At 36.7% G+C, this 14,649-nt stretch overlaps 1 protein-coding gene across 8 annotated transcripts in view; it reads left to right on the top strand.

Annotated features, from left to right (window-relative positions):
- Nucleotides 1–14,649, top strand: part of LPAR1 (lysophosphatidic acid receptor 1) — a 175,374-nt gene that overhangs the window by 94,968 nt on the left and 65,757 nt on the right. For all 8 annotated transcript variants that reach the window (XM_023202010.3, XM_023202017.3, XM_023202021.3 and 5 more), the window contains one exon: nucleotides 12,429–13,176. In XM_023202010.3, the coding sequence (XP_023057778.1) occupies nucleotides 12,429–13,176 (748 nt within the window). The remainder of the gene's footprint in view (nucleotides 1–12,428; nucleotides 13,177–14,649) is intronic.

Here is a 14,649-nt window from a genome sequence, read left to right on the forward strand (position 1 = left end):
ATTGCCAAGACAATCCTAAGTCAAAAGGACAAAGCCGGAGGCGTCACGCTACCTGACTTCAAACTATACTACAAGGCTACAGTAACCAAAACAGCATGGTACTGGTACCAAAACAGAGATATAGACCAATGGAACAGAACGGAGCCTTCAGAAATAATGCCACACATCTACAACCATCTGATATTTGACAAACCTGAGAAAAACAAGAAATGGGGAAAGGATTCCCTATTTAATAAATGCTGCTGGGAAAATTGGCTAGCCATAAGTAGAAAGCTGAAACTGGATCCTTTCCTTACTCCTTATACGAAGATTAATTCAAGATGGATTAGAGACTTAAATGTTAGACCTAATACCATAAAAACCCTAGAAGAAAATCTAGGTAGTACCATTCAGGACATAGGCATGGGCAAGGACTTCATGTCTAAAACACCAAAAGCAACGGCAGCAAAAGCCAAAATTGACAAATGGGATCTCATTAAACTAAAGAGCTTCTGCACAGCAAAAGAAACTACCATCAGAGTGAACAGGCAACCTACAGAATGGGAGAAAATTTTTGCAATCTACTCATCTGACAAAGGGCTAATTTCCAGAATCTACAAAGAACTCAAACAAATATACAAGAAAAAAACAAACAACCCCATCCAAAAGTGGGGAAAGGATATGAACAGACATTTCTCAAAAGAAGACATTCATACAGCCAACAGACACATGAAAAAATGCTCATCATCACTGGCCATCAGAGAAATGCAAATCAAAACCACAATGAGATACCATCTCACACCAGTTAGAATGGCAATCATTAAAAAATCAGGAAACAATAGGTGTTGGAGAGGATGTGGAGAAATAGGAACACTTTTACACTGTTGGTGGGATTGTAAACTAGTTCAACCATTATGGAAAACAGTATGGCAATTCCTCAAGGATCTAGAACTAGATGTACCATATGACCCAGCCATCCCACTACTGGGTATATACCCAAAGGATTATAAATTATGCTACTACAAAGACACATGCACACGTATGTTTATTGCGGCACTATTCACAATAGCAAAGACTTGGAATCAACCCAAATGTCCATCAGTGACAGACTGGATTAAGAAAATGTGGCACATATACACCATGGAATACTATGCAGCCATAAAAAAGGATGAGTTTGCGTCCTTTGTAGAGACATGGATGCAGCTGGAAACCATCATTCTTAGCAAATTATCACAAGAAGAGAAAACCAAACACCGCATGTTCTCACTCATAGGTGGGAACTGAACAATGAGCTCACTTGGACTCGGGAAGGGGAACATCACACACTGGGGCCTATCATGGGGAGGGGGGAGGGGGGAGGGATTGCATTGGGGAGTTATACCTGATATAAATGATGAATTGATGGGTGCTGACGAGTTGATGGGTGCAGCACACCAACATGGCACATGTATACATATGTAACCTGCACGTTATGCACATGTACCCTAGAACTTAAAGTATAACAAAAAATAAAAAAATAAAAAAAAAAAAAAAGGTGAAGTCTAGCTTCACCTGATCCCACAGAGAACTTTGAATTACAAATTGTGCCACAGAAACTGTCCCACTTTGAGGCTAGGAAAGGAGCTTTAGCACCCCTATCGCAGGTGGTCATTGGCCATAGGCTGTCAGGGTAGGGAAGGCAGTAAAATTCTCAGGTATCTGGGGTAAGATGGCTTCAGTTGTTCAGGGGTAGTCCCCCAGAGAAAGTTGCAAGTATGAGGTATTGCCTGAAATACCTGTCGGCTCAAGCATGTGTATACAAACTAAGGCACTGAAATTCAATTTCTGATGTTTATTCCTTTGTGTAGATCCATATTTCCATCTGGCATCATTTTCCTGTGGCCTGAAAGACATCCTTTATAGTTCTTATAGTGCGTCATGTAGTAGTGATAAATGTTTTCAGCCTTTGTTAAGTTTGGAGCATATTTATTTTGCTTTCATTTTTATTTATTTATTTAACTTTATTTCTTTATTTTTTGAGATGGAGTCTCACTCTGTCACCCAGGCTGGAGTGCAGTGGTGTGATCTTAGCTCACAGCAACCTCCACCTCCTGGGTTCAAACAATTCTTCTGTCTCAGCCTCCCGAGTAGCTGGGATTACAGGAGCTCACCAACATGCCAGGCTAATTTTTGTATTTTTTGGTAGAGACAGGGTTTCACCATGTTGGCCAGGCTGGTCTCAAACTCCTGACCTCAGGTGATCTGCCCATTTCAGCCCTTCAAAGTGCTGGGATTACAGGTGTGAGACACTGCGCCCAGCCAGCCTTCATTTTTAAAAGATATTTTTATTGGTTATAAAATTATAGGTTGATAGTATTTTTATTTTAGCACTTTAAAAATATTGCTTCACTAGTGCTATGAACTGACTGTGTTCCCCTCACATTCATATGTTGAAATCCTAACACCCAGGGTTGATGATATTGGGACGTGGGGCTTTTGGGAGGTAATTATATCATGAGAGTGGAGCCCTCAGGAATGAAATTAGCGTTCTTATAAAAATACACAAGAGAGCTTGCCTTTTCTCTCTCTGCTCTCTGCCATGTGAGAACACAATAAAAAAGATGGCCTTCTGCAAACCAGAAAGTGAGCTCTCGTCAGACGTCAAGTCTGACTGCATCTTGCTCTTGAACTTTCCAATCTCTAGAACCTTGAAAAATGAATGTTTGTTGTTTATATCACCTAGTCTATGGTAATTTGTTATAGCAGCCCAAGCTGACTAAGATAACTATTTTCTCACTTACATTGTGTTGAACAAGAAATCTAAAGTCATCCTCATCCTTGCTTTTCTGTAATGCCTTTTATTCTCTCTGGCTGCTTTTAAGAGCTTCTCTGTATCACCAGTTTTATGATGTGCCTTAGAGTCGTTTTCTTTATGTTTATGTACTTGAGTGTTTTCTGAGGTTCTTGGATCTATAGATTTATAGTTCCATCAAATTTGGGAAAATTTCAACCATTATTTTTTCAAGTATTTTTTTTTTCTCTCTCTCTCTCTCTTTCCTCTGTTTTGGAAGCTCCAACTGTATTGTTTGAAGTTATCCTACAGTTCACTTTTATTATAGTTTTCATTTAAAAGTTTTATGTCTTTTTTCTTTTATATCTTTTATATCTCTACTCAACTTTGTGAACATATGCATATAGTTACAACTGTTTTAATGTCCTACTAATTATAATATCTGTGTCAGTTCTGCATGATTTCGATTGAACAATTTATCTCCTTATTATGGGTCGTATTTTCTTCTTTGCATGCCTGGCAATTTTTGTTGGATGGCAGATATAGTGAAATTTACTTGTTAGGTGTGGGTATTTTTGTATTCCTATAAATATTCTTAAACTTTGTTTTGGAACACTATTAAGTTGTTTGGAAAGAGTTTGTTTCTTTTGGGTCTTAAAGATTTGTTAGTTAGAACTACAACAGGATTCATTTGGGGGCTAATTATTTCCCATTATTAAGGCAAGACTCTTCCACAGGGACTACCCAGTGCCCTAGCTGGTGAGATTGGGCTGCTATTCCTGGCTTTTTGTGAACCCTGGGCACTGCTACTTCTAATCTTTTTAGAAACGTATTTTCCTGACCTCAGGTTGGCTCCTCACACACATGTGCATGTGCACTGTGTGTACTCTGCCAAATACTGGAAAAGAACTCTCTACAGATCTCTGGGTTTCTTTCTGTGTGCAATTCTTTGCTTGTTGGCAGTCTGTCCTGAAAACTCCAGATGCTTTTTTTCTCCTTCAGACTCTCAGCTCCTTCTCCTCAACTCAAGGAAAGTACTGTACTCTGCTGGGTTCCCCTTCCTGTTCCAAGAACTGGAAACTCTCTCAAGATAGGGTTCACCTCCTTTGTTTCCTGTGAAGGAATCTGTCTTTTGTTGTTTGATGTCAAGTGTCTTAAAAAAAAAAAAAACATTGTTTTGAAACTGCGTTTACAAAAATTATGTAACAGTGATAAAATTATGGCAGTAGGGGAGACCTGATCTAGCCAACTTCTCTTGCCTTTAGCCTTCAAGCTGCCCTCCTAGGTTTAAGTAAGCTAACTTCGGGAGAAATATAGTTTATAGTTTACATGATAATAGCCCTTCCCCTAAACTCAACCACCTTTGTAACACTAATGAGAGACCACCAGGCTAGGAGGATAGAGGACCCTAAAATCTGCTAAGGTGTAGACATAGACAACTGACAGCCATTATTCTGGAGATCACAAGATATGCAACTTCCCCAATTATTCCTGCAGATAACATTAATATTATAGGACCTAAGATTGGCCTTTTGAGATATCTTCTCAGTTTTTTTGCGTGTCCAATAATGATGGCTCTGCCTGGACTCACCAACCACTCCTGTGACCCCACCCAGAAGTGACTCAGCATTCGGGACAATCATTTCCCACACCCTTTTGATTGCACCTCCAACCAATCACCAATGAGCACTCATACTCCTTTCCCCAAACTACCTTTGAAAAACCCCGAACCTGTGAGCCTTCAGCAAGATTGACTTGAGTAATAACTCTGTCTCTTGTGTGATGTGGCCAGCCTTACATCAATTAAACTCTTTCTTTACTGCAAAAAAAAAAATAAAAAAAAAAAAAAAAAAAAAAAACAAGAAAGTGTATTAAAAATTACCAAGCACATTTTCCATGTCTTTTTAGATGATCATTGGCTTTTTTTCTCTCTTTGAATTTGTTAAAGTGGTTAATTATGTAACCAAATTTTTAAATGTTAAATCATCTTTGCATTCTGGAATAAACCCTATTTAGTCATAAGAAATATATATACATACACACAACCCATTTAGTTATACATACACACACCCTATCTTGTGTGTGTGTGTGTGTATCTTGAAGATGCATGTTTTATTTACTTTCATTTTATTTAGAAACTCTCATTTATGGTCTTAAATTAGATTAACTCATCATTTATCTTGTTCTTACTCTCCTTGTTTGTTCTTGTAACATAATTCTACTGGCTTCTTATGGGGTAACCAAATAAATTTGGAAAATAAGTAATAGCAAGTAATTTTAGGTAGGCTTCAGAACAAACAGAAGTAGAATGTTGAGCCACAGTAACATGTAAGATGGGAGTGGAGGCAATGGAGAGAAAACATATCAAGGGAAGAGGATTACCTTTAGACTTCTCGTCAAGTGTACATGTTAAAATATTAAGACTAAGCATTAAGGAATAGAAACAGTGTATAACTCTTGAACCAATAGAAGTGGAAAAGGGAGAATGCAGTTAGTTCAGTTTTGTCTTTAATCATTTATTATCTGACATTCTTGGGTCTAATCCTGCTGTGGACTGTTCTGGGGATTCTCACATGTGGCATCCTCCTGTGTTTTTCCACTTTTGGAAGATGAGTTTATATTCAGTGGGGCTGGTTTGAGAGAATCCCATGCGACTGTGTTGAGGTCTCGTCCTCCAGAAAAGTTTGGTGTTTGCTAGTATTAGGCGGTGAGTGGGAGGAGCATGGGGATATCCCAAACTTGGGACTTTGGTTTGTGTTAATTTCTTCTCCTGGGGGTTCTCAGACTTGACGTAGTCTAACTTCAAATCCCAGCCTTGTGTGATTTATGTGACTAGAGTCATGATTTCTTAAGGGACTCTTTATTTATTTATTTTCCAACCTGGAGCCTGAGCTCAACAAAACTTCCTTGTTCTTCCCAATGCAAGTAGGGATATCTTTATTTATTTATTTATTTATTTATTTATTTATTTATTTATTTATTTTTTCTGATCTACACACTTACTGATATGAAGATCTTTGAGGCTGCTAGCTTGATGGGTAGGTCTTAATTCCAACTCACTGCCTCAGTCAAGCCCAAGGGCTTATCTTGTTTCCCAGTAGTATTAAAGCCCTGTCCCCATGATCTCTGACAGTCTGCTGCCTGGACAACCTTTCACCGTGGTTTAAGTTCCCTCTTAGCTTAGCAGTGCATCTAAGGACTATTTATTATACTTTATCCAGTACATCTTAGTGTTTTTAGCGAATTTTTCCATTCCTTCCTCTTACGACTGACACAGAATTCTCTTTGGAAATCTGGCAAGTATGATGATGTGTACCTTTTCTCAGCATGGTAGACAATGGGCTGTAATAGATAAAAAGTGCTTTTATTAACTTACAATTTATGTGTTCCACAGTTTCTTTTTGCCTATGTGTATATCACATTGATATACATTATTATTTTATAAGAAGTAGCAGTTTATGTACTTTTTCAGATAAACCTCCTAAAATTTACTAGTTGCATATTCTTCAGCAATTTTAAGTATTCTAGTTTAAAATCATTTTTAGTGGATCACAGTATTGTTTTGTGGCCCATTTTCTAGTTCTTGTGGCAAAACACCTCACTTTTGAAAATGTCCAATTTCAAGCTCTAAGAAGGGCGAGGACTTTTTTCTTGTTAATAGAGACTTAATGGAATTTAATTAAACTCTATGCTGTCTCTTTTCTAATCTTTTTTTGGAGAAAGAAAATAGGCCTGATTATTTTGAATTTAAGAATAAGAATTTAAAACGTCTTAGAGGTCATCCTTACCTTAATTTACAAATGAGACAACTGAGATTCAGAACACTTTTGGAACGTACTGAAAAACAAATTAGCTGGTTGAACATGAGAATCAGAAAGAGATCTGCTTAACCAAAGCTACAGATCAGGCTCCCGCCTCGGCTCACTCTATTGTATTTTAACGGAAGTGGAGGAAGTAAGTTTTTTTGATTTATATCTTATTACTAGTTCTTTATCAGCAGAGATTACAGTCTCTCAGTAGAGTACATATTTACATTCATATCTAAATACTAAACCACATTGATGTAATTACTAGTATGTGAGTTTATGCCAACTGTTCCTTTTTCCTCTTGGCTAATGCGTATGTAGTTGTCTTTCAAGAGATGAAAGAACATATCAGATGTACTATAAGTGGCTCCATGGCAGGCACTTGGGTGCATTAGTCATACCCCAGAAGGCATAATGCAGTGCCATGCCCAACCTGTTATCCTATTAAGGTTCATGAATGTATGCATGGATGAATGAAGTGCATGGTGAAGGTGAACACCATATGTAACGCTTTAGAGTTTAGGCTTGGCAGATTTGTTATAACTTATTTTGAGATCACACAATAAGGTGAGGTAAATTTCTGAGATTTGGAACATCTGCTGTACAGAGCAGCCAGCGAGATCACTTCCCTTGAACCCTATCATCTTAAGATAAAATAATTGGTGGATGAGAAAAGGCCATGAATATGAACTTCTCTTTCAGTTTTGAGGACAACTTAATTTGGGAATAATGCTATCTTATTTAATGTTTTTGTTGCTTGGGCAGGGTAAAATTCTATAACTTCTTATTACAGAGAAGTTTCTAATTATAGTGATTTGGATTTCATAATGAACTTTTTAGAAAAGTACTTATTGAACTTTGTATGATGTATTTTTGTTCTTCCCAAAATTTCTTGCAATAAATATGAGCTACTTTCTAAAGATGAAAAAATCATCTATAATCTCACCTATGTAAATTTTACAAAATTGTCATTCTGTATATTGCTTATGCATTCCTCCTATTTTGCACTCTGTTTTTCTCCAGTAATACAAAAAGTTGTCATTCTGCTTTAGGGTATTAATTATTCAATTCAGTGGTTTTGAATCAGCATATTTAAATTTATTTTTGAAAACTTGTCACAATTTAAATTGTCTCATTTTTACTTGAGTAATAAGAGAAAATTAATATATTTACATTCTACTTCCCCATTTCAAGTTTTTATGTGCACAGTAATTTTAATCCCAGATTGTTATTAAATTGCTATTTTATTAATAGGTATAGCTTCTTTCAATAATTATTTTTGGTATTTGCTTTAAGTTTTATAACCCTATGAGGAGCAATGATTAAGAATCATGTTCTGTGGGTTTTAATGCTTGCTGCCAGGGTCTCGTATTTACTGTATGTGTATATTTGTTTTTTTCTTTTCTCATGAGTTAAATAGTATATATACTTTCTCTACGAAGGAAGTGTAGATGGCATTCTTTCTGAATACTTACATTTCTGTGACTGTTCTTTATTGTCCTCATATGAAAACATCAATGTAGTTGGCTGTGTGTCTCAAAAAATTTCTCTGCATAATGGGTCTGTTTTTTGCAATTCTGATTCTCTCTCTCTTTAGATATTTGACTTGTTATTTATTTTTTCTCTAAATTCTTACAATTTTTCTTTACCATTGAGATCCCAAAATCTCATCAGGATATACCTACATTTTAGTTGCTTTTAATTAACTTTGTTTTGTAATCTATATAAGTTTAAATCAGTAATCTGAGACCTTTCTTTTCAGGCAATAACTTGTCTTCTGTTTGGAGCTGTGTTTCTTCAGGTTCCTTCTGATCTTTCTTGGATTCCTGGTGCATCTTGAATTTTTTTTCCTGTATGTGCCTTCTTTTCTTTTGTTCTTGTCATCTCTGACTCTTCTGAGTATTGAGTGAATTTCTTAAGTCTTCTACCTGCCATTTCAGTTTTCTGTAATTTTTATTCTTCATTTCATCGTCTGCATTGCCATTTTTAATTCAGAAATTGTTTTTCAGTTTGTTCTGATAGGCACAATAATGGCTTCCAAAGAGATCCATTACTTAATCCTCAGAACCTGTGACTACTACCTTGCATAGAGAAAGGGACTTTTCAGATATGTTTCAGTTAAAGATGTTGAGATGGGGAGGTTCTCCTAGATTTTTGGGTGGGCTCAGTGTAATCACAAGGGTCACTGAATGTGGAAGAGTGAGAGAGAAGATTGACTGTCAGTCATGTGAGGAAGACCTGACTAGTCATTACCAGCTTTTGAAGATGACAGGTGACCATGAGCCAAGACATGTGGGCAGCCTCTAGAAGCTGGAAAAGACAAGGAAACGGATTCTCCCCTAGAGCTTCTGGAAAGAAACGTAGCCCTGCCCTCTCTGTGATTTTAGTCCCATGAGACCTATTTTGGACTTCTGACCTCTAGGACTGTAAGATAATAAATTTGTATATTTATGCCACTAAATTTATAGCAATTTGTTAAAGTAGCAATAAAAAACTATTTTTGTGAAGTTTTTACTGATTTCTTTTGTCTTCATAATGGCTTGTTCTATTTTCAGTGTTACTATATTAACGAAACACGTTGAGGACACAAATCAGATGTCCCATCATTTAATCTTTTTCTCTTTCTATCTCTTCTTTTTTTTCCCCCTCCCATACATCTGCTTCAGTGGAAGGTGATTTCTTCTTTGGTGGGAGATGAGTGGCCACCTCCTTTGATTACATTTTTCCCCGTTATGTTCCATAATTGTTTTTCTGTCATTATAGCACTGACTATCTTACTGGCTTATAGTCTAGTCGCAGTTAGATTGGATTCTCTCTGAACCATGTGGGTTTTCTAAGTCTGTCAGCTCCTGAAGAAGTAGGAAAACCCATTCACACTACCCTTCTGACTGCCATTGGAGGTACTTCAGGGTCTCCACTGCTTATTCTTTTGACCTGTTGCTTTCTGCAGACGATAAGAGAGGAGATTTAATTCCTCTCTTTTAATTCCTCTATTGTCATAAAACCAACTGAAATTCCTCTCACTTCTTCTCAAGCATATTATACACTCCCAATTTTTAATTCCTGGTGTATTTTCTACTCTTTCAATATTTAGCTGCTAATTTTCATGAAATACAGAGTTCTTATCCAGAATCCTCTTCGTATAGGATTTTAAATCTGAAATAGACCTTATGTATACGTTAGTCCACTTTTCTCATTTCACAGATGATAAAACTGAGTTTCAAAAATCATTTAAGTTATGCCATAAATATGTATGGTTTTTATGGCATTACAGTCAATTGTTGAGAGAAAAAAAAAAATGACACAGGACGGGGCACTTTTCTCTACCGTTAGAGAAAATCTGTCAGTTTTACTCATCTTTGTACATTGTGGCTTGAAGAGATAATTTATACTTTTTAATTTTGCCATCCTTAACTTTATAGTTTTTCCCTGTGGAAAGGGCTAAGAAGCTTCTTATATTTCTGCTTAACTTTGTTGCTACTTGGTGTTCAGAAGTTGGAATGCTGTGAAATAATATATGCTTGATATTTGGTTTAAACCTTTCTTGATTCAGAGAAGGTAAATGGTTATAGAGACTAATGAAAAGAACAGACTTTTATGTTTGTCTTGACAAAGTTTTAAATATCCTTTGCAGAAAGGAAAGTTGTAAAGTTTAAACATTTTTGGAAATATCTTTAATTTATTAAGGAAATCAATATGTATTTAGCATGTAGTCCATAGAACAGTTGAATACTATACAACAATGAATATAAGCAAGCTAGAATCTCTGCATTTATAGAGTTTCACAGCCTAGTGTAGAGGGGATCAACAAATAATTAAGCAATTATGATACAGTGATTCCCTGGACCAGCAGCCTTAGCATTACTTGGGACCCTACCTCAGATCTACTGAATCAGAAGTTCTTGCGGGGTATGTCAGCAATCAGTGTTTTACAAACTCTCAGGTAATTCTGATACAGGAAACCACTGTTTTCACTGTTGAGAACCAGAGTTGAGAGAGAGAGCACAACACATTAAATAGAGCTGAACCTGAGAGTTTGGAGTCATTAATATCTTGAGTTGAGGCTAGAGAGGCAGGTAGGTAAGGTCTGACAAGATGATTGAAGAGTTTAGACTTTTATCTAACATGTGCTCATAAGCCATTAAAACATGTCTAATGGGGAAACAGCTTGATCAACTTTGTCTTTTTTTTTTGCAATGGAGTCAGGGTCTTGCTTTGTTACTCAGGCTAGAGTGCAGTGGCATGATCTTGGCTCACTGCAACCTCCACCTCCCGGGTTCAAGTGATTCTCCTGCTTCAGCCTCCCAAGTAGCTGGGATTACAGGTGCCCACCACCATGTTAGTAGAGAGGGGGTTTCACCATGTTGACCAGGCTGGTCTTGAACTCCTGACCTCAAGTGATCCACCCACTTTGGCCTCCCAAAGTGCTGGGATTGCAGGTGTAAGCTACCGTGCCCAGGACTGTAATCCCTTTAAGAAGCAGACAAGTAAAGAGATAAATAATTATACAGTGTATTAAGTATAATGTTTGAAGCATAGTCTAAAAGCTATTGAAGTCTAGATAAGAAAAGAGACTTTAGATGCCTGGGTAAGTCAGAAGACTTAACCACTTAAGTGTTTCACATTGTTCTTGGAAGTTTCAGTGTTTGGTAAACATTTATGTACAACCTATGGATATTCAGTAGAATATTTGATCAAAAATAGTGGTTAAAAGTGTCATATGTTTTGGGTAATTTATTAGATGCAAAGCAAAATAAAAATGAAATAGTAGAATGTGAACTGTCTTCAAGATACATTTTTTAATTTTAGAGGTCCCAGGTAAGCTTACAGCTTCAAGAAGAATGACTTACTCTATGTGATGTACAATTTTCTAATTTCTCTTTTGTTACTTATTTTCTAATTTTGTTTAAATATATTATTATATATAATTACATATTATATATAATTATTATATATTATGATATATGTAAGTAAATATATATTATTCTGTTTTACACTGTCTCAATCCTTTTTAGATTTAAGTGAGAGTATAAATAATAAGCAAATATATTCTTATCAATGATGTTGAAGAATAAGTAAACATGTTATAAAGCATTGTCACTCCATACTTTAAAAAATACGCTGTATCTAATCTAAGTATATTTTACTTGTAGAGAATTGTCAAAGGGTCACCTACTCTTTGGAGGTTACGTTGGGTCCTCCAAAAAGAAAAAAATTCTCAAATGTCATAGATTGGTTGACGAGTCCTATTCTGAGGTTAAGGAGTTATGGCAGTAGGCAGCGCTGACCACAGGAATGTTGAGCAGCAAATGCTGGCTTTGGGCAAAAAACCTTTGATGCACAGTGACTTCTTTGAAATGTTCGGAATGATGGTCCTTGTGGGAACCTGCATTACAAAATGTCTATCCCACATAGAACATACTATGTGAGAATAGAAATGGAGAATAATAGGGCAGTGATACCCTATCAAGAAACCAACTGTGTTTACAGATTCCCTAAATAACAGATCAAATAGATTTTACTGTGGTAAATATCCAATTGCAATGTTCTGCAAAATTTTTGTCTGTCTCATATATTTTGAGCAAGATTTCTTGGCCATGTGGCTTTTCTAGTAGACTTAAATGACATGAAACCACTAAACAGAGACCTTGTCATTTATTTAACTCCAACTGCCTTTAATCTTGAGGACAGTAATATTGTGAGAAACCTTGGGGTTTTAACATAATCACAAGATGGTATGCAGGATCAAATGTTCAAATTATTTGCTTTTGTTTTTCTGTTGCATGTACTATAGAAGTCTTGTGTTGTCTATATAAGCTTTAAATTTGGACCTGTGGCTTCTTTTTCATCATCTTTTCTCCTTTTTCTTTTAGTTCACAGCCATGAATGAACCACAGTGCTTCTACAATGAATCCATTGCCTTCTTTTATAACCGAAGTGGAAAGCATCTTGCCACAGAATGGAACACAGTCAGCAAGCTGGTGATGGGACTTGGAATCACTGTTTGTATCTTCATCATGTTGGCCAACCTACTGGTCATGGTGGCAATCTATGTCAACCGCCGCTTCCATTTTCCTATTTATTACCTAATGGCTAATCTGGCTGCTGCAGACTTCTTTGCTGGGTTGGCCTACTTCTATCTCATGTTCAACACAGGACCCAATACTCGGAGGCTGACTGTTAGCACATGGCTCCTTCGTCAGGGCCTCATTGACACCAGCCTGACGGCATCTGTGGCCAACTTACTGGCTATTGCAATCGAGAGGCACATTACGGTTTTCCGCATGCAGCTCCACACACGGATGAGCAACCGGCGGGTAGTGGTGGTCATTGTGGTCATCTGGACTATGGCCATCGTTATGGGTGCCATACCCAGTGTGGGCTGGAACTGTATCTGTGATATTGAAAATTGTTCCAACATGGCACCCCTCTACAGCGACTCTTACTTAGTCTTCTGGGCCATTTTCAACTTGGTGACCTTTGTGGTAATGGTGGTTCTCTATGCTCACATCTTTGGCTATGTTCGCCAGAGGACTATGAGAATGTCTCGGCATAGTTCTGGACCCCGGCGGAATCGGGATACCATGATGAGTCTTCTGAAGACTGTGGTCATTGTGCTTGGTAAGTTTTGTCTTGACTATAACTTACCTTATAGATTCTCAATGACTTAACATAAACCACATTTTTTGTGTGTGACAGAGGTAACCAACAGTATGAATATTCACCAGGTATATATGCAGGAATCACAAGGGGATGAGGCACCTTTATATTAAATGTCAGCTTATGAGTCTTTCTAAAATTATAGAATTAGTGTTAGGGAAACATGGGTCTCAGTGGTGCAGTATAAATGATGATGATGTAAAAATGTCATTGAAGAGTTTGGCTATCTAATATTGAAAATACTAGAAATACCAATCAAACTCGTTTTGTTTTTCTTACAGCCTAAATTGTGAAACTTTTGCATTGTAGTTTCTGTATTACGTATTTTCAGACAGAAAGTACTTTCATAGAATATAAATATGCTTCCATGTATAGTTATTTTTATTAGTCTATTCTGTAATTGTTACTACATTATAGGTATGTATATCAAAGTTTTGTATAGATTTACTGAACAAAACAGATTGGAATTAATGATATTCTCTGACCGTCATCTTCATGAAAACTTCCTTCTTTTCTATTAATTTTCTATTTGTAGTAATGGAGGTTAATCCTTATTTCAAGGTGAAGAGCAAGATTTGTAGAGTCAAATACCTTCTGCTTTTAAATAAGCATTGTTTTTCTTGGATGAAAAATTCATAGTAGTGATCAAGAGGAACATATTTATTCACTTATGTGTGTAGAAGGTAGTTAAAGAGCACCTACTATGTTCTGGGCTCTGTGCTAGCTCCTGGAGGTATACCCATGAAAAGGACAGATACAGACATTTCCTTTGGAGCTTTCCTTTGGAGTGAGAATTTTTTAAAATAATTACCCAGTGGAATTACACATTCTCCGTAGACTGTATTCAGGTTAACATTTGATCACATTAAAAAATCTTTTTTGAAAACCTTTTATCATTTCATCTTTCCCTATGGAAATTGAAAAAAAATTTTTATCACCTCCTCTTTCCCCGCAGAAATCCACTGGGAAGTTCCTGTAATTCTCTGTGCTCCAATTTGTATAGCATTTTTGAGTGAATGTAACATGGGATTATGTGGTTCCTCTGAAACTTTGGGAGTGACCTTAATTTTAGTCACTGAAAGGAGACAGGGTCCTAATGATCATTATATAAAGTAGCATTCAGATTGATGCATAGGTCTCATCTGTTTTGGTTAGGGTGAATGCATCATGGACATCATTTTCAGCTATACTCATTGTTGACTGTCTTGTAGACCTGTGAGAATAACAACTAAGCCTTGGGATCACTGACACATCTAAAACCCTGCCTCACTAACTGAAACACGGAGGACCCCGTCACCTCAGATATGAGATTGTCTTATTTCATCCAATGAAAATTAGTAGTAGAACTACAAAAATGATTCCTCTGTATGTTTATTAACAGGACCTTAAGCATACCTGTGCCACAAGGCCGTGTTTTCCATAATGTGGATGAAA

This window comes from Piliocolobus tephrosceles, chromosome 14, assembly GCF_002776525.5.
Source record: "Piliocolobus tephrosceles isolate RC106 chromosome 14, ASM277652v3, whole genome shotgun sequence".
In the NCBI taxonomy this organism is placed as follows: domain Eukaryota; kingdom Metazoa; phylum Chordata; class Mammalia; order Primates; family Cercopithecidae; genus Piliocolobus; species Piliocolobus tephrosceles.